The 21,083-nt window shown below is 42.1% G+C and overlaps 1 protein-coding gene across 7 annotated transcripts in view; it reads left to right on the forward strand.

Annotated features, from left to right (window-relative positions):
* The window catches only part of LOC147311717 (disco-interacting protein 2 homolog A-like), a 90,664-nt gene that overhangs the window by 51,456 nt on the left and 18,125 nt on the right, over positions 1 to 21,083 (forward strand). For 4 of the 7 annotated variants that reach the window (XM_086267781.1, XM_086267783.1, XM_086267782.1 and 1 more), the window contains exons 2-9: positions 1,981 to 2,052; positions 6,885 to 7,004; positions 7,094 to 7,213; positions 10,445 to 10,714; positions 13,244 to 13,381; positions 18,838 to 18,957; positions 19,934 to 20,131; positions 20,316 to 20,407. In XM_086267781.1, coding sequence (XP_086123907.1) covers positions 1,981 to 2,052; positions 6,885 to 7,004; positions 7,094 to 7,213; positions 10,445 to 10,714; positions 13,244 to 13,381; positions 18,838 to 18,957; positions 19,934 to 20,131; positions 20,316 to 20,407 — 1,130 coding nt within the window. Of the gene's footprint in view, positions 1 to 1,980; positions 2,053 to 6,884; positions 7,005 to 7,093; positions 7,214 to 10,444; positions 10,715 to 13,243; positions 13,382 to 15,717; positions 15,760 to 18,837; positions 18,958 to 19,933; positions 20,132 to 20,315; positions 20,408 to 21,083 lie in introns of all 7 variants that reach the window. The other 3 variants (XM_086267777.1, XM_086267779.1, XM_086267778.1) reach the window with 1 other exon arrangement.

A 21,083-nucleotide genomic window follows, 5' to 3' on the forward strand; every position in this document is an offset into this window, starting at 1 on the left:
CACATTTAACAGTGCAGGCATTCTGCGGTTACTGGTGACTCAGGACCAGCGCGCTGCGTGGCAACCAGCGGGACCGACAACACCTGCCCTCACACTGTCGCACTGTTGTGTTTAAGAGGCTTAAAGACCAACAAGCAAAGCGAGCCACGGGAAGACTTTGTTAGAATAACCGCAACATTACTAAATACATTTCTAAAGTAGATGCACAGAAATGGGACGCACTGTGTGACCAGGCTGAAGTTAAACAATATTGACCTTTTCTGAGATTGTATTAAAGAGGCAAGATCCATGAATATTCCCTAAGGTAGAATCACACGAGAGGACGTTTAATCAAGTTTTTTTTTCCAGATAGCTTTATGGTGGACTAAATCCTTTACACTTGACATCCAACCTCATGACCCCAACTGAGAGCCTATAGAAATGGATTTAAAGAGCACAGTGTGATATCTATTCAAGTGCCAAAACCCAGTGGAAGCTGATATGGAAATCTTCCTTTGACTTTTATGTTCATTACTAAAGGGTTAAAAGAAGAATATGTTGCACCAAGTGTCTGCTTGGCTGTACAAACAGCCTGGATGTCTGTCAGGCACATTTTCCCCAAAGCACCTCCTCTCTTACAGTTTTGTTGCCAGTTCTGTTTGTTTACATCCATCTTCAGAGGTGTTGGAGCTTGTTATAGAGGTTACATGGAAGCATAACTGTGCACTGATGGTTTGTGTTTGAAGAGAGAAGCTGTCAGTCAGTCAGCCCTCTCTGATTGAATCAATGCGCCTTTTGTCAACAAAAGTCTCCACCCCGTCAGCCTCCTCCTGGCCCACAGCAGTGCCTGTTATACAGAAACACAATGACATTTTACAACCACGGAACCACCCATGAGCCAGAAACACTCCGAACTCAGCGACCTACTTTGCTGTCTTTTGAACAGACCTCATGTGGACACTGATGCCTTGCAACATTTTTGGCCTTTTGGTGACACTGTCATTTAGTGGTGGGTTCACTTTTTCTAAGCTTTTAAGTCACCCTGAAAAGATGCTGTATGTGATTTGCAGCAAAAAAAGGCTCAAAAGGCGTGGCTGGTAAAGAAATGTTGCAGATGGTCTGACCTTGGCAGAGCCCTGATCTGAAAATCATTCATTCAGTGTGTGATTACAAGTAGAGGGAGAAAACACTGAGATGGCCTAAATTAAAAGGACAGTAGCAAGTTTTTCATGCTTGCAAAGAAAAAGCCATCAGTCACATGTAAAAATGTTGGAGAAGAGGTAGCCTCATCAAAGATTTAACTTTGATTCATGTTTTTGTGCTTTCATCACTTTGTGTGAAATTAATAGAAATAGGAAAACATATTCATGGCATTATACTTTTATTGCTTATAACATTGCACAGTTGAATACGACGTATGCGACGCATTAAGTAATAGCGTATACTATACGTTATTACTTAATGTAATACCTCGACCCTCTCTCTGTCTGTCTGCCTCCTTCTAACCTCATTTGCCTCTTTCTTCATTTATTATATTTAACTTCCAGGCATGGAAAAGCTTACACATTGATACTCTTTTCAAATGTGACTACTAAATGACGCGCAGCCTCCAATCCTATTTAACATACTGTGTGGAGACTGACTGAGGCGGACTCGCGTAGTGCTGACAGCAGCATTTTTGACTTTTTGGGAAAATAATGAGGGGGGAAAAATCCCAGATGCATGAGTCAAATGATTTTTTAAATACCACTTCCTCAGCTGACACCACCATTGAGGAATTCAGAGGCAATTCTGCACACGAGCATACTTATCAGCTGTTATTTTTTCTTTCTTTTTGAACTCTAGTGCACATGAACAATTAGGAGAGGGCTGGTCATTTGCAAACCCAACCTGCTTCTGGTGCTCTGTGGTGCCAGTGTAACCAGCCCGGCTGAGCTAATGACTCATCTCTCTCTCTCTTTTGCTCTCCCTCTCTCTGTTCCTCTGTCTCTGTCTGTACAGGGGACATCACTCAGAAGGGCTATGAGAAGAAAAGAGGCAAGCTGTTGGCACCGTACATCCCACAGATACAAGGTAAGGTACACAGGCCTGTGAGAAATTCTCTCTATTAGCATAGCAGTTAGCCCGGTGTCCCTACAGCAACAAACAGAACAAGGAATGGGATTTTAAAAGTTAACAATACAGAGTACAGGATGAGCTTTACTTTTAGGATAAACCACTGTGTAGTGGTGAGACAAGCAAAACAAATCATTTTAATGAGTGGATTATCACAATCTAGACTTTACTCAGATGGTTAGGGGGTTCCTGTGATCTCTGGTGGTCATGTGACCCTTGGCTCTGTTAGCCCTCTGTCATACTGATTTAAAAACAAGAGGAGGAAGACACAATGAAGAGTATCTGAACATATTTTTCGATGCTGTTCCAATAATGCAAATGCAGAGCTCTGCATTGTGTGATGATGCGTTGTTGTTCTTTATTTATTTTAGCCAGCTTGTGCATATTTGTGCTCACCAACCTGTGTTGGGCAGTAGGTGTTTGGAGAAGAGAGGCGGTGTGAAGTTCATCCCTGGTATTTGACTGGGCTGGGAGCTTCTTCTACTTTTTTGCATCCAGCGTGCTTCTTGCCCCTGATTATGCAGTCGTTTCTGTTGCTTCTGGCCGCCCATAAATCGAGGTGGTTTGCGGCGAATCCCAAAAAGGAGCTGCTGTCTGTTTGCTTCATGCTTCTCCTCTATCTATCTAGGGTCCAGAGGAGTTTTTGGTTTGGCCTGATCTCTCGACACCAAGCCTAAGTGGAAACCAGTCTGGTGTGGGCTCCTCGCACAAGGGTTTCCACTGAAGTTAGCAGGGCTGTTATTTAGCTTAAGGCAGATCATCATCTTCATTCTCCAGCTCCTTATTTCTTGTCATCACACGGGGCGGTGTGTTGTCTTTGTGTCTTTCATGCTGTAGTTCATTCAGTCTTTTTTTTTTTTAAATAAGAGAAGTTATAGATACAGAGTAGAAATCAGATTGCTTATGAGTCAGTGATATTCTTTATATACAACAAATGCACGTATTGGAATGAATAGATGTGTTGTTATTTAGTGCTGCTTCATTGAATTGGTGGTTAAGCCTTAGTAGCTGCACTGTTAAAGTGGTTAAGTAGACTATGTGTTTCTGCTGACCTCCATATACAATTTCATAAGCTGTTTTACGGCTTTATATTTCTGTTGTCATCACTTGTTTATATTTCACTGTTTGGGCTGCAAATTATCGCTGTCAGTGCTCGCTCCTCTGTGCAATAAAACTGGATAGCTTTCTTGTCTGTGTGTAAAAGAAGGTTTATTAGCATCAAATTAAGTTTCTAGAGAGAGCAGCCTTGAGTTAATTGTTTTTTTCATTTTCAGTTTATGAATGCAGCCATTCGCTAAAGCACATTTGAGCCTTGGAAGCGATACACACGTCATCAACCACCATGCCGTAAGTAAGCGTTGGCATCAGACAGGTGGTAAAAATTCATCAGGGCCCACTGTGGACCAATAATGACATCTGCTGTGATGGAGCACGCCTCTTATTGGCTCAGTGTGGCGTGTGTCTGTAGTGTGTTCTGCCCAGCAACCGGGTCTGGTGTCCTGGCTTGTTTTATAGACCTGCTTCTTCTGGGAGGTGGGGGAAAGGCCGTCGTGTGACTGAGCTGTCAGAGCGGCTATATGAGGGACCAGCATATATTAATGTGTGCGTGTATCCATGCTTAGTGTGGCTTTATGAGTCAGACACCATGCGATGCATGTCTTTAAATGTCCTCAGGCTTTATTTTGTCTGTGTAATGTTTGAAACTCATGTTGTTTTGTAGGTTTAGTTGGAGCGTGTGAATGTTGCTCAGCTTTGCAGCGTGTCTGTTGCTGCTGTCTGAGAGTTGCTGACAGCGTGGAGCTCACTGATCCCCCACTAAGCTGCCGCTGAAAAGCCAGGACGGCCTGATAGCTGACTGGCTGGGTGTCTGATGGAACAGCAAGCTAAATGCTGGTTCTAACTGGCTGCATGTGGTGTGGCCTGTCCCCAACAACCTGTTTACTAAATGGTAGACTGACGAGGGAAGCCACTCTGCATGGTTCATTGGATCAGGTTAAAAGAGACCACAGCACCAGAAAAGCTCCAAAACTGACGACAGTCTGGTACTCAAGGTTATTTTTTTTGATGGAACTATTAATGTTGGCACTCATTTATCCATGTTTGGTTCTTCTTATGTCTCTCAGTTCAGTATTAAAGAACTGTCTGTTCTTTTTACACCACTCATTCAACTATAATTTAGAAACTGGTCCGTGTTATCATTTTTTTTTATATATTTTATGTGTACAGAATAGTCAGTTAGGGATGTTGTTAACCAAAGAACATTTGATTGACAGAAAATTAACCAATTATTCAAGGAATTGAAAATGAACACATCATCTTTTGATTAACTAAACTGGAAAGGTCATTGAGTTCACTCTACCTGCTAGCCTTTTTAGCCTAAGCTAATTTTAAATAAACCTAAAATATAAATTTGCATTGTATGATGTTATTTGAACCTTTGTTATTTTATTTTAACCCTAGAAAACCAATGGGGTCAGAGCCGACCCCATTGGTTTTCTAGGGAAACCATGGGGTCAAATTTGACCCCATGGGTTCTCCAGGGTTAAAATGATGAAAATGGTTAAACAGTTTCCATCATCATGAGAGGAGGCTTGGTCTAACCAACTGTAACCAACTGGATTCAGATCCAGATGTGACTGGATGCATCTGTAGGCATAAAACGACGATTAAATGGTAAATGGCCTGCATTTGTATAGCGCTTTTCTAGTCCATAGGACCCCAAAGCGCTTTACACTACATTCAGTCATTCACCCATTCACACACACATTCACACACTGGCGATGGCAAGCTACGTTGTAGCCACAGCTGCCCTGGGGCGCACTGACAGAGGCGAGGCTGCCGGACACAGGCGCCACCGGGCCCTCTGACCACCACCAGTAGGCAAACATGGGGTTAGTATCTTGCCCAAGGATATTTGACATGCAGCCCGGAGGCAGCCTGGGATCGAACCACCGACCTTCTGATTAGTGGCTGACCTGCTCTGCCACCTGAGCTACAGCCACCCAATTAAATCAAACATATTAACATTAGTCTCCAGGTTGAATATAATAGCTTATTACAAACCCTGATATTTTCACATTTAAAAAGCACAAGTTGTTGTACTATTATAATGCAGAGGAGTTGTCTTGCTGCTTTTTAATGATATGTCAGACCGGCCCTTGAGGTGGGGTGTGCAATTCCCTCAATGTTTATTTACATGAGTGTCCAGATTTTCAGTAAACTGTCTGTAAACATTATGATTATTAGCGTTGCTCCTAGCCTTTTCTGGTACTCTATGACATGTTTTGACATGTATGTTAGATAACCACTTTATAATCATGATTACCTATCAAGAGGTGTGTCTTGCTTATAACCCTATGAGACCGGGGATAGGCTCCAGCCGCCTTGACTTTGAACCAGATAGGTTGAAGGCGATAGATATGGATGGATGACATGTTGGTGGATTGAATGAATGGATGGTACTTTTTGTTTTGTGCAGCTGTGCTGTCTGTAACTTTAGATTATTTGGTAGACATCTGATCCTAATTTATCTCATGCACAGAGACGGCTTGTTACTCACATAAAAATGTTTGTGTATTTATTCAGTTCTGTATTTGCAGCTTTGATGGTTTAATGTGCAGTGTTCAGGTATCACAAACTGGATGTTTCTACTCAAATGCATTTCTAAAGTGAAAGTGAAAATTGGCAGGAATCAGTGGAAACATGGCACTAGTTTGAATTGTTTTGTTTCTGAATTTTGACCTTTTTTTGTCTTGTGATGGGGAAAATGTAGTTATAAATCCTTGCATGTGGTGTTGATAGTAAAGTCTCTATCCCATTGTGCCTCCTGCTGTCCTTTAGTGCTGCTTAAAATAACATCTCAGTACTTGTTACAGCGATGTTGCCTATGTATTTCTTTAATGTGCACATTTTATTATTGATCGTTTCTGTGTGCACTTAAATTTTAAACAAGAAGAAAAATTTGCTCTATTACACAATTGGGGATTTTATGCAAATGGTTCCCTGGCAACATGTCCATTGCTCACCTCCCTGTCAAAAAGTTCGCTGTTTTCAAACTTTGGATGTGCTTTACATTTACATTTATCTCATTTGGACTCATTAAGTCCTCTGCACTCATCTGTTGTTTTTAAGTTTCCCGTATTTATTTTCCCTCCAACATGCTTCTTATACATCCCATTGAGAGCATCGGAGGGAGAAGAGAAGCCAGTGCTAGGAAGATTACTAATGGAGTTTGTATTGTGACCTTCCTTCAGGCAGTAGTCATCAGTTTCCCCTCTGATGCTCACCACTACTTAGTTAATGAAGCTCAAATGAGGATTGCATAAGCCAAAGTGTGAATCACTGCCTGACAACCTCGTGCACAGTGAGGTTGCCTGGTTCGTGGGTTCGATAATTTTAGAACATTACAGTTAGAAGATGTTGTCTTTTTGACATTCATGGTGCTTAATCACCTCCTTCCAGTTACGTCTGTGTAATTTGCATTTTCCTCCTTTGGAAAACTTGGAGGCAGCAGAGAAGCAGTGAGAGAGGCTGGTTTAATTAAAGTGAAAACTTTCTCAATTCTAAACTACTGCACTCAAACAGAGCGGTCTAAGTAGGGATTACCATTAAGCTTGTGGAAACTTTATCTAGTCAAGCAGTGTTGGGCACCATTGGTCTATGTCCAAGACACATTTTGCGTAGAGTTTGTTGGCACGTCTCTGTTATTGATATTGGTACACTGTTAAAGAACATATATATTTTTTTGTTTCTGTTATAAACGATCTTCTCCCTGCCTTGTTTCTCTACAGGTGTAGATCCATCTCTGCAAATCGACAACAGGATCCAAGCCTCGTCCCAAGTTGCTCTTCAAGGTTCCAAATCCAACAAGTCTCGGGCTGCCAACACCCGGGATGAGCGCTTCAGATCTGGTAATCATGTTTCTGTACTGCCAAAAAGTTTTAAACGTCTTGTGTTTCTCTTTTATTCTGTAGCTAAGCCGAGTTAATGCGTTTCTTAGATCTGCACACAGAAGCCGTCCAAGCAGCTTTGGCAAAGTACAAAGAGAGGAAGATGCCCATGCCCTCCAAGAGACGGTCCGTGCTAGTTCAGTCTTCTGTAGAGGCATGCACCCCGCCAGGTGAGACCCCTGCTCCTTTAAATCACCTGCATCCCAGTTGGTTCTGCTCGTTCTCACTGGGTTGTTTGTTTGATATGTTCCCATGAGCTGTCGAGTGTAGGATGCTGAAACTCCATTGTGTCCACTGATCAAAAATTATGATGTCAAGCATTTGCTGCTGGAAAGAAAATATGCGGTTTGCTGAATGTGTCCATTCTTCGCGACTATAAAAGACTCGGTTCTGACCGTTGTGTTCCCAGAGAGACCTTCCTACACGAGTGGCAGAATGAATGCATAACCAGATTTTGAGCATCATCTTGAAATGTCGACCTTTTGCCTGTTTGCATAACAGTTTGTATTGTGTGGGCAGTTCATTAGAATTTATGTGATTTCACAGCTTTCCAGCAGCTTCTTGTTTTCCCAAGAGTTTCAGGGCCAAAAGAGCCTTGTGCATGTGTTGTTATCTTTCATTAAATAATCTGTAGGAGATTTTATAGAGGGCTTTTCAAACACTGCCGTGATTTTTATCAAGTGGGGGACCTTAAAACTTCAAGTCTTGGATAAAAAGAGAGGACACAGCGGTGGAGCAAGTAACCGGATTAAGAGCTCAGACACAGTGGTGTGAATAGAAGAAGGAGAGGGACTTTTCATGGCTGTTTTGAGTTTCTCTGAGTGAACTATTGTACTTGAATTAGTCACATACATGAGACTGATATATGTGTAATGTACATACAAGGTGATCTGATGATCTGCTGCTTTTGTAAAGATGACGGCAGCTATTGTTTCTACATTTGTCTGGTTAGTCAGCAGAGAAGACAAGAACAGACAAGAAACATCAGATGAGGGTTATACCATGCAACACAGGCCGTCACCTGAACAGCTTCTGCACATTCAGCCAAACACTTGTCAAACACTTACTTTAAGTATGAATGCATGAGTGGATGTACAGACCAGTAGGTGCAGTATACGCAAAACTTTAGTAATGGCAATCAATCAGTCCGTTGGTTGTTTGTTCCACTGCTTTGCTTAAGTTGGAAAGACTACAACATAACATCATACCCCCCTCAAGAGGAATTGTAGTAACCCTGTAATAACTCTCATATATCATCTAGTATCTGGATTAAATTTCAACGTGTCACGTTCTCTGGCTTCTGAACAAAAAACTGCCCAACAAAAGACATTCCCATCAGCCTGTGCTGTACAATATATCCAATAAATATCAGCATGTTGACATCATAATTGAGAACACGTCTGTACCCTGATGCTATCAACATTGAACTCAAAACCAACTGTGCACGAGTGCAACGCTTTGATTGCTAAACTGGAATTATTGTACCTAGCCTTGTATCCTATGCTGTATCCTAGATCATAGCCTGATATGAGTGCAACAAGAAAGTCTTTTAATAAACAGGAAACAAGGCAGAAAGCAGTTGTCAGTTTGCTTACAATGCTAATGTGTCGCGTTAAAAAAAGACTCTCCATCATGATCTTGCATTTGCCAATTAAAATTCATTTTCTATAGACATAAATCAGTGAAAATAAGCTCAGCCTTTTAACTGCTGAAGCTTCGTTAGTTTCCCTGTTTTTGTTCATTTGTACTTGAAGTCGATCTCAGCGTATCTGCTACTCTCCCTGCTCACAGTTTGTCTCTTAAATATCTCTCTGGCTCAGTCTTCACTGCCTCTTCTGGTTTTTGACTACTTTGTGGTGAAAAATAGCACCCCTCTCCACCCTTTTTTTTTTTTTGTATCCGTCCACCTCTCAATTTCTGCTTTGCATGTCTTCTTTAACCCTCTATTTCACTCTTCTGCAGGGTAACTGTGCCAAGGTTACCAAGATAGGGAGGCAGATTGGAGTGAGGAATAACAAACTGAATCATAAATGTGAGATAAACTGCACGAGTCCACCGGCTGTAGAGGCATTAAATTGGTTTGTTATAATCACACCTCCTTTAACCTTCCGCTAACAGCCTCTCCAAGACTAAGGAAAGTCGAAGCAGTACTTTCAATGTCTCAATTTGTTGGACTTTACTTGAAACTGTGTACTGTGGGAGATTAGTGGGATTAATTACATGAAGGCTCATTAGCTTAGAGAACATCCATCAGGCACGTGCTGATCACACATGAAGTCATAGCCCCTTTTCTTCTAGACAGTACTCTTTTTCTTTTTCTCCCCCTCTTCTCTCAGTGACTCGTTGTCCAGTTAATCAAAAGCACGATGAATTTTAGTGTAGCAGTTTTCTATGATTGCATGAGTTTTATTGTTTTCTTGGGGTTTAGTGAGTAGGTACGCTATTTTACATGGTCTGGGATGAATAATGCCAAAAGCTGGGAAGTTGGTGATTTTATAAACAGTTAGGACAATTTTTTTATCCAAAAATGCATGATAGTGAACTGCACTTTCACTGAACTCTGTTCTCAGCAGAATTCATAATGCAAGACTAGTCTGCTGCTGGGTAACTTGGCAGATGAAGTGGAATATGTTCATTTTAAATGATCATTACATTACTTTGAAGCTGTTCCTGTTTCGGCTATTTTTGAAGAGACCAACTGCTCACAGTTGCCTCGAGGGAGAGAAAATAAAATCACCAGTGTCTGGTTTTGAGTTTGAGTCCAAGTGACATGAAAAAGGGAATTTATTATACTAACAGTTTATGTTTGTATTGTGTGCAACTACAGTATGTAGTTATGTGTTATTGCAATTGTCTTGAGGTAGAAATTCAGCCTTAATTAATAGCTAGGCAATATGTAAGTGTGCTGACATGCTCAGAAGAAAGCTCCCATCTATTTTGTTTTTGATCATTCATATTTTTGATGACTGCAGCTCAGTATACCAGACACCTAATTTACTCTCCCTCCTTTTCATCATCATCTTCAAATATGCAACACCCAGTCTCTCCCTTGATACATGTGTTGCAGTTTTATACATATATATTGCACATGTCGTTGCAGTGTGGCTGCTTACAGGCAAATATTAAAAACATAGTAGTGAAGCCATGAGAGATTTAAAAACAAGCATCTCTCAGCCGAATTAACTTCCATCCCCATTAAAGTCATCCTACCCATCCCCTGGCTTATATGTACTCTATCAGTATGTATAAGTAGAATAAAGTGTCATCTGCATATCATCTAAACCCTGCGCAAGTGTTCCAGGTTTTCCCATCTTGATTGTTTTTCCTGGTGACACTGTAGACAGCCCCATGTTCTTTGTCCTCTGTTATGACGCTGCCCTGTCTTGACCTGTCAAACACAGACACCTCCTCAGCGTCAGAAGACGAGGGCTCGCTGCGCCGACAGGGACGTCTGACCACCTCCACGCCCTACCAGGGCCACAGCCACCCAGCTGTTGAGCACTGGTTTAACCGTGTCATCCAGGGTTCGTCCACCTCATCCTCCGCGTCATCCACTTCATCCCACCCGGGAGGGAGATCCGTCACCACCACCAACACCACTGCCCACGCAGCCCTGAACGTCAATGCCGCAGCCACCGCTCTGGCAGACCTTATGGCACACACCCATCTAGGTCAGTGACGCACGCACACAGTTTCAGATACTTTTAGCTGTTGCAGTTTTTAGTTGGTCAGTATTGCATTTCATGATTTAGTTTGACCTCCTTCATTCCTTCATTCTAGATTGAGATGATGTGTTTAAGCCAAGCAAGAAAGCCATTATAAATGGTTTTTCTGTTTCGATTGCATTTCAGTTCAGTTCAAACAGGAATTTATAAATGGACACTTGCCTTCTTAGCTGTCTGCGTTGAAATTCTTTGTTCTTTATGCAGATAGGTTTTATATATGTACATACAAACAATTTAGGGAGTTGAAGACTGAGTTTTATGCTTTTTCCATTATCCTCATTTTGTTAAATTCGGCAGAATATATGGTAGATACGATAACTGCTTCCAAGTCAGATTTGTCATCATATCAAAGGTGACATCTTAACCTGTGTTATGTACCGCAGACTGTTTAATCGCAGATAGACAGCACTGTCCTACACATCGATTGCTTTCTGAAGCCTTCTCTCCCTCTAGATACAAAAAAGCACTCGATGATGACAAGACAAAAGGGACCCAACGACTGAGTTTTAATTCCCGTCTTTCTAGTTAGCCATCCTCGTCTGCCATCTCACTGTCATTCGATCATGTGGAGAAGCTCTCAGCCACATATCTGTCAAAACCGCTTGTTCCATGTTGCCACGTGAGTGTCACGGGCTAGTTAATGAGATTTGGTGGATTTATCACCATTAGTCTCGTTTGTATGTGTGCGTACATGTGTGTGCATGTGTTGCTGGTAAGGCGATATCCTATTAGGATGGAGCTGCCTGGTTTTATTTTTTCACTAGCTCGTTTCCCCTCAAGGCTGCTGTCATAAAACAGCAGCAGCGACTTGTGCTGAATGAAGCTGTAAATAAATCTCCCATATTGCCTTGTTCCTCTGCCCCTCAGACACTGATTCTGTCATCCACTTCAACAGGAGACACTAAAAATACTATATGTAGTTAAAGGAACACCAGTTCTCAATGTGGAGTTTTTTTTAAATCTCTTTGAAAACCACTTCCATACATTTGCATAAGAAAAAAATATGCACAAGTGCTCATCCCAAAAGTTGGAACCACTGACATCAGCTGTTATGAGCAGGGTTACTGCGATTGGCAGATGCTCCCCATAAACACTGTTTTCCATAATTTTCAGACCTTGGAAATTACCCAAAATTCTTTCTAGTAATGTGATCTGATAATTAGTTATGACACCTGTCAAAAATATGGCTTGGCTCTGCAACAAGGTATCTGTTTTGGATCCAACTCCAATGTTAGACTGTAAACTCCAGTTCTCATGACACACTTAAAACAGAACAGCTGATCCTGTCACAGACGTTAATGGTAAATGGACTGGTCAAAGGAGCTTGCAAAGAAAAGCGTCTGGACTTCTTTAAGTTACTTGAAGACGTTTTACCTCTCATCCGAGAAGCTTCTTCAGTTCTAAGGTCAAATGGTGGAGAGTCCCAGATATAAACCTAGTGGAAGTTTCCCCCCACAGAGGGACAAAAGGACCCCCTGATGATCCTCTAATCGCCTGAGCCAAGGTGTGAAACTGGGTGTGGGTCCCAATCAGCCAGAGTTTCGGGTGAGTTCATTGTGAAACCTGGCCCCACCTTATCATGCGAATTCCTGAGGTCAGATGGCCCAGGATGTGAGTGGGCGTTAAGGCGTCTGGGGAGGGAACTCAAAACTGGATTATAGATGGCAGAGAGTTGGTGAAAGAAGCCATCTATGTCCACTGTGAGCGACCATCTTTGAACAGAGGTGGGGGTTTACGACACCAACTCTCTGCCATCTATAATCCAGTTTTGAGTTCCCTCCCCAGACGCCTTAACGCCCACTCACATCCTGGGCCATCTGACCTCAGGAATTCGCATGATAAGGTGGGGCCAGGTTTCACAATGAACTCACCCGAAACTCTGGCTGATTGGGACCTACACCCAGTTTCACACCTTGGCTCAGGCGATTAGAGGATCATCAGGGGGTCCTTTTGTCCCTCTGTGGGGGGATACCCCCACTAGGTTTATATCTGGGACTCTCCACCATTTGACCTTAGAACTGAAGAAGCTTCTCGGATGAGAGGTGAAACGTCTTCAAGTAACTTAAAGAAGTCCAGACGCTTTTCTTTGCAAGCTCCTTTGACTACGATGACCTGGATGACTGAGAACCTTCACAGACGTAAATGGACTGCTTCCTATATACTCTTTCATTCACACAAGCACCTTTTTCTATGTCTGAGTGCTTTCTATCTAACATTAAGAGAGCAACTTTGCACTCTTAGTGTCTGGACATCAGTTGGTCTGTAACATAGTGTAAGACATCTTGGGTACAGACTTTTATGTGTGGTGTTGAGGGAAGGTGAAAAGCTGAAATACAGTCTTTGCTTCGGCTCAGAGAATACCAGGCAAATCATATTGTTTGCTAATCCATGCCTTAGATCTTTATATAAGTTGCGAGCACCCACAGTTGGCCTTAAATTTGACCTTTTAACCCCCGACACCCCCACTCATCACAGATAACCACTCAGCGCCCCCTGACGTGACGGGGCTGTCGGAGCGCTCCTCGCATCACGCAGAGCGGCCCCATGTGGCCTCGGTGCGAGGCGTTTCCCGCGGCTTCAACCACCACACCAGCGTCATGGAGACCGCAGATGGTGAGTTTCCTGCCCACTCACACTCACACACACATATACACGCAAAGTCAACTCCCGTTTTCCTTCTCCCCTGCTGTTTGTCCCTCTGTCTTCTCCTTAGTCAGTCTGCCAACGTGACTGGCAAAAGCTACTGACTGACCTGCTCATGTTGCCACGGTAACGGTGCACCTCTCCACCCCCCACCCTCCCTGAAAAATCCATCACGTTCCTGCCGTAATGTTTGGTTCTGTTAACTAACAGAAACACTGAGACAGTAAAGATTTACACAGCATCATGGTCTCGCTTCTCTGCGGCAAACAAATATTTGAGTCATGACATAAAACGGATCATTAGGTGCTCGGTTTTGCGCTCAGTTTTTGCCATGTTGTTGGTGGATCTGTGCATAAAATAGCCTCCAAACATTATTCGTCATTCAAACCGTGCCTTTGCTTGTATGGCTTCAGTACTGCTACCAGCATGGGGCAGTGGATGCTGCAGAGGATAGGTACATACAAATACAGTAAATACAGTATTAACAGGTCATGTTCCACCTCATTTTAAGGTAGGTTTAAAAAAAAAAAAAAAAAGTTGAGTACATTAATTACAGCCTGAGCTAAGAAGAAAAGAAGGGAGGTGGGTGAGGGAGTGTGGTTTTTATTCCATATAAAAACAAATTTGGTGTCCTAAAGAAGTTTTGGCTTTCTCTTATAGGAAAATTAGCAGAATTGGAGTAAAATGTAAGCAGGGTTTCATTTACCCAACCATAAAATATGTTTTGGTTTATCAAATTGCCGTAAGGGAGGACACACTCATTCCCTATAACTGCTGTGTGCTTACGCTTGTTATCACCCACCGTCTCCTTCAAATTTCTAACCCAACAAGTCCTTTTCCCTTTAGCATGACATCATTTAGCGGTCTATAAGAGGCCCATATATCCAAAAAGTTGTCAGTTCACCTTTAACTTGGCAGAGAGTCTCGCCGTTGGAAGAACCCTGAACACTTTCCTAAACCGCTGAGTTACAGGCAGAGGTTTTTCGTAAATCCACTTACATATACATCTTCTAGTGTGATTCCATTTTAGGTGGCGTCCACAATAGTCTTTGAACCTTACAAAACTTTTTTTCCATTATCTTAACAGGTTATTGAGTTTAGAGTTGCGTTAGGGCTGGAGACGATCCAAGCTGTTATAGGGTGAAAGGCAGGGTACGCCCCATATAGGTCGGTTTGTCACATGACTGGGCCTTTACTTTTAATGTGTGTTTAATATTGTGAAAGTATCCTTAGTTATGTAGGACCAGAACATGGACCACTCTAGAAACAATGCATATATTTCCCAGTCACCAATTTACATTTAAGGCATAATGGTTATATACCAGTATCTGTTTTCTTCATAATGTCAGGTGCTCTGTGCTGCATCATCATACATTATACTGTATTTTACTACTAAGAAACAGAGTGAGTGACCTGAATGCCTATTTTCCAAACATCTCCATCATATATGACAGTGTTTTATTTTTTGTATGAGTTGAGATTACTTGAGACCTATGAAAGAAAACCAGCATCTTGCTACAGATGACAATGAGGTTGACTGGTTCATTAAATCTGCTCCACTTTCTTTGTCTGAGTTCATCTTCATTCATTCAGTTTGTTAATAATCAGGCAGCTTGAAAACCGGAGGACACCTTGAGCAGAGAGCCTATAATCTCCCTGCCACCCGTGCTCTGGATTCTTAAATACTAAACAACCTAGCTGACACAAAAGCAGGAAGTAGTGGTTAAATCTATGGATCTAAACTGCAGGTTTTCCTATGCTGATTACTAAACATGGTGAAAGTGGTAAAACAACAGTGTGATTCCATTATAATCCCACTCTCACTTGCCTGTGGCAGCTGTAGATTTCTCACACATTCACGCTCACGGCCGATTTTGACTTTTGCACGAATCTTTCTAGAGCCTATGTTGTGTTTTTTTTTTTTTTTAGATGCCAGCCAAAATGGAAACAAATAAAATGCTGGCACTCTTTTCCCTCCTTGGTCCCCACGCAAACATATTTGCCCCTCAGGTTTTTCCCACTTCTTCTTACATTCCCTCACACAAAGTCCAGTACTTTGTGGAAACTCCTTCCAGCAATCTGCTGACATCTGTGAGTCCTTATAGTGAGGCAATGATTGTTATTCTCTCACTGGTTGCGTCAACACGATGCATAGTTACATCCTCGGGGAGGTGCACCTCGGGTTACGGCGAAGGTTTTCAGAAGGGTTCTGTGGTTTTATGATTCAGTGCAGACATATAAATCCCCCGTCATCCAGAAAGTTCACAGGAGCGCTTCATTGACATCCTGATGTGTCTCTCCTCTAGGATGTGAGTGGAGAGGTGAAGGATCCCTCAGTTTAATTGATGGTATTTATAACTGCTCCTTCAGCTCTATGGCAGCCTGCTGTATGTGCACTCTGCTGTATGTGCGTTTGTATTTGTGTGTCTTTGCATCTCTGCCTCTCACCTCCACTGTCAGGTTTACTGTGACACTTGTCCAAATCTTGTGTGTTATAAAAAAAATATGCACAGCTACAGTGAATTCAGTGATACAGTGTGCATGTGAGTGTGTTTGTGTTTGTATAGCTGAGTATGTTGCAAGTGCTCTACCGTTTATAGCATCTTCAGGCAACGTCTAACCTGAATGTCTTTAGAAAGTGAGTGCGTTTAAGCAGAGGTGTAACTCTTCGTTTGGCCTTGCGACTAATTACTATGTTGACAGACTGTTTTCTTATCTCAAACTGAAAACAACTGTCAGTCTGTTTCTCACTTCTTCTTTGACGGCTAGCCCGCAGCCACGCAGTGACTTCTTTGATGGCAGCTCTCTAGGACTGCTGGCATTTTTTTGACACATAGATGTGTGTAAAGAAAAAACAAGTCACACAGTAGCTTTGGCTCCATCTGTACTTGGATACTGACACTGTGTGTGTTGGTGTTTTATGCACAAATTTTGCCGATACAAATTCAGTATTTTCGCGCTGTTTTCAGCTTGCAATTGTTTAAAAAATTAATTTCTTACAGAATTTTGTGCAGTACTGTGAAAAGTAAACCATTACAACTTCCATAGGAATTAAAAGGGTAGGTAGCAGTTAATCTAATAACTCTTAAAAGCACAAGTTTTGGCAGTTTGCTGGTCTGGGGCATTCAGGTTTGTTAACATGGTGACAATGAACAAAGACAAGAAGCAGTGATCTTAAAGAAACAGCTCTTGCTGTCCATCAGTCTAGGAAGTGTTATACAGCATCTCAACACAAACACCTCAGACCATCTGTCAATGATCTGGGCTAAAGGACCTGGGGACGTTGCAGTCATTAAGATAGCCATGAACTCGTCTGTACATCAAGGTCATATCTGACCGATAAAGCTGTGCTGAAATTAGGTTATACAACAGGACTGTGATACCAACCACAGCAGAAAACAGAATGGCTGAATTAGAGACAAGAAAATGCTCAAGGTGTTGCAATGACCCAGTCAAAGTCCAAACCTCAAGCTGGCTGAAATGATGTCGCGAGACCTAACAGAGCTGTGCATAAATGAATTGAGGCAAACCTCAATGAAATTAAAGCAATGTTATAAAGAAGAGCAGCCAAAAATACCTTCAAAACGATGTGAGAGACTGATAAAGTCATACAGAAAATTATTACTTCAAGTTATTGCTGCTAAATGTGGTTCTACAAGCTGATGAGTCATGCTCCATAGTTAGTTTTCACAGCACTGCACAGAGCCCTATGCAAACTTTCTTTTCCACATCGCTTTATCCTATCAAAAGACCAAAAGCAACAGTAAGTTATTATTACGAACAGGTGTTTATTGTATCCATAGCCTGATAAGGCTTATTTTTATCCCGCCGACCTCCATTATCATCCAGAAACAATGACAAATGCATCAAGTGAACCATGCTGTTGCAGTGGGCAACATGTTCCCTCATTATGAGTCACTGTGGGTTATTTTGAGCCAGTTTCACATACTGTACACCATCCTGCCTAAATCCATGGCTGGAGATAGTCACTATAAACACACCTTTGCAAATATAAATGTCTGAATAGAAAATCCTAAAAGCTGCAGTGCCCAGCTGACACAGGAAATTGAATGTTTTTAAAAAACAGGACCGTGTTTTTATGACGCATTTTTATGTTTAAAGTGCTCAGCAAGACTGGGCCCCAGAGACAATTTTTGGCTGGGATTTGTTAACAATAGGAAAAAGATGGACTAATACTAGCCCGATCCTATAACTCTGTTATTGTTTACTGTAAAGACGTGGTGTAACATTTTGTCCCACATTAAGGAAGAGCCAGAGATTACTACAGCAATTTATGGCTGTAAATGCATTCATTATAAGATCATGAACACATTAATTATCGTCATCATCACAGACGGGTCCTGGTTGGTCCAGATATGAGCGATCAAGCCTCATGATGAGGTGGGTGGGGGAGTTCAGAGCCAGGATGTTAGGGGCTGCTGTCTAATTGGTCCATCAGGTGCTGCACTGACCCCCACAGGGTCGATCCCTGGTACATCTGTCCCTGCATGAGGAGGCAGGGTCTGTCTGAGCTAGGCTTATTATAGTAAGATAAATCAGGCAAGCTGTATGCAGCTGTGGCCTTTAGCTCCCGTGGCTGTCTGGGTTGTCGAACACAGCTGCCCCCCTTTTAAAGCTAACTGTATATTTATCGGGTAAAAATAATGTCTGATGATGTTTATAGACTGAACCTCACCTCAAACATGACTCTAACGGCACAACGCAAGTTTCATTCGGAGTCTATTATTTTGTTTGTTGTTTTGTTTGTCTTGTTTTCTCTCCTTTTATGATCTGGCTCAGTTTTTATATAAAAAAAAACAATTTAAGGGTTAATTTTAAAGTGTAACATGCATGTCAGACCATTTATCTGTGTTCTGATTTAAGTCGGGGTTAGGTGATTTTAGCCTCTCACTGTCTATATTTTATAGCATGAAACAGGCACCTTTTGAGACACCTCATGAATCATTTTCTGCAGCGAGTACATCTTTGTTGCTAGGCAGCAGGCGAGGCGGCTCCTCGTTTCCTGATTTCCTTTTTTCTTAGCCTTTGAGGTCTCGCAGTGATTCCTGAGACTTCCTACTAAAACACTATGTCTTTAAGGTGACTGTACAGCGCAGGACCTCGTGCTCCACTGCTTTGTTGTCCTGCCACAGTGTGACTGACAGCTGGTTGTCCTCTGTGCCTCATTAGAAAAACACACTGACCTTGTCTCCTTTTCTTTCCTTATCTGTCCCTCCCTTATCCACCCCCGTCCTCCATCAATCTCTCAATCAATCTGTCTGCACATGCCCACGTCCCACCTGCGCCATCACAATTATCTCCACTTTTTCCCGTCTGTATTTCTCTACATGTTTTTTTTTCTTGTCATGTTTATGTCCTCCCAACCTTTTTTTTGTCTTTTCATCTCCATAAAACTCATTTTATAGGTGTTCCAGTCAACAGTCGCGTCTCCAACAAAATCCAGCAGCTGCTCAATACACTGAAGAGACCAAAGCGTCCACCGTTGCGCGAGTTCTTTGTTGACGACTTTGAGGAGCTTTTGGATGGTAAGCCCACCTGAATGTAATTACAGTGATTCTGCTGAATCAATAAATCTTCGTGAAGAGAAACTCTTTCACACTCCTACTCTTTCGAATGTGATGCTCACATCGCGTTGGTTTTCCAGCTCTAATAATAGTGATCTGTCTAATTCTTGTTGTGGCTGAGATAAAAATGTGACTGTGACCTTGCCAGGTCCCACAAGTAAACCACCAAGGCACGGTTTTAGCTCAGTGGTGGTTATTTTGGCCCCGAAGACCACCAGGTGTTGAAAGGGAATTTTTTAGGGAAGTGCACACGGACTGGACCAGCCCTTCCTAACCATTTCCTCCATTCCAACCAAACCCATCGGTGGGTCTGGGTGGTACTCTGCCACTCTGAATAAACACTGAGTGAATGAAAATGCTGCGGGAATAGCAGTGCATCAGCAGGTAACTGTAAAGCTTCTCCTTGTGGTATGGCAAGCTTCAGTGTGAGCAGAAAAACACACTCAGAGGTAGGATCCAAACACTGATAAAGATGTTATATTTGGCAGAGATATGGCTTACCTGCTTCTTTAAACAGGTCTGAACTCTACTGCTCAGAGAATCTGAAGGTAAGAATAGAGATGAAGAGATGGAAGTCAAATCCAGAAGTCAATAGAGTACTTAAAGAAGGAGCGAGGCGAGACTGATTTCCAGTAAGCAGCAGCTTCGAGTTTCTCACAAGTAGGAATAATAGGCAGCTTAGACTCATGAGGACAGAACACAGCTCACTGTATATCCTCCAGCTTTTCCTTTTCCATCACACCTTCCTCATTGTCTTTTTTTTCTCACACTCTTTTTTTCCTCCCCTGTCCTCCTTACAAGTGTTGTTTAATTTACATATTTACCATTTCTTTGCAGACTAGCCGGTCTTCTTTATCAAGCAGCTCAGGAGCTTATATTACGCTCAATTCGAATCAAAGTCTTAAAGATGTCCAATTCATCTTCTTCATGTTTTCAGTCCAGCAGCCAGATCCCAACCAGCCAAAGCCAGAAGGCCAGCAGATGTGTCCCCTGGAAGGGGAGCCTCTTGGGGTGGTGACCAACTGGCCTCCCTCCTTGCCAGCAGCCCTACAAAGGTGGGGAACCACTCAGCCCAAGAGCCCCTGCCTGACAGCACTCGACAATGCTGGCAAGCCCGTCTACACACTCACCTATGGTAGGTGTTAGCCTGTGGATGTTGGCCCAGAAATGACAATTCAGATGGAAAAGAATAGCACCTCTTTTCATCCACTGTGTCTTTGAAAAACAGACATGATGTATTCTGCTGTTTAAATGTTGTTTTGCAGGTTAGAATAGTTAAATCAAAGGCACTCGTTGACAATGTGTGTTAACCTCTGCAGGTAAACTGTGGACCCGCAGTCAGAAACTGGCCTATACGCTTCTTAATAAGCTGAGCAGCAGAAATGAGCCTCTGCTCGTGCCTGGAGACAGAGTAAGTCATGATATATTACAGTGTGTTCGGTGGCGATTGAATGTGTTACATTTTTTGGCATTTCACTCAATCAATCAGCACTATTACAAATATTCAACATGGAATTAATCACCAAATAAATTCAATGACGTGAGAAAATAAAATAAAACAAAACAAAACAGGGGGCTGAAAGTATTCCTACATAGGAACCTTTTGGGAAATATAGTTACTGCCTTATCCTGCTAGATGAAAAAGTGACCAGCTCTCTAATTTGCGTTTACTTTTGTTGTTTTAGATCCACTTAAAAGCTTTAATATTCTATTTGAATTTGGAACATTAATATAGCAGAAAACAATATTTTTTTTTCCTATGAAATAATTAATGGAGTGCTTCCTTACTTCTTAGCAGAGAGGAAAGTCCCATTCCTCACATGTTTGTGTTAAGCCAAGTCTGTATCTGCATTATTACCTTGAAATCTTTGACTGGGAACGTAAAAGTGAAATGAGCGAGCCCAGTCTGGCACAGTTCATAACTGTAAAGTTTAAAAACCTAATTTATGTGTAGACATTTAATTTCATCTCATTTTCAGGGTCTCTAAAGTTGTTTTGCGGCTCTCCTCTGCTCCTCTACTTTCAGTTTCACCCTGAGCAGAGGAAAGCTGCAAAAACGGCTCGGCTTGGGTCTAGTTGACTTGCTT

Source organism: Aulonocara sp. 'chitande type north' Nkhata Bay, linkage group LG16 (genome assembly GCF_057382095.1).
Source record: "Aulonocara sp. 'chitande type north' Nkhata Bay isolate Kocher_YH1m ecotype deep benthic linkage group LG16, A_spYH_male_GT1.1, whole genome shotgun sequence".
NCBI lineage: Eukaryota > Metazoa > Chordata > Actinopteri > Cichliformes > Cichlidae > Aulonocara > Aulonocara sp. 'chitande type north' Nkhata Bay.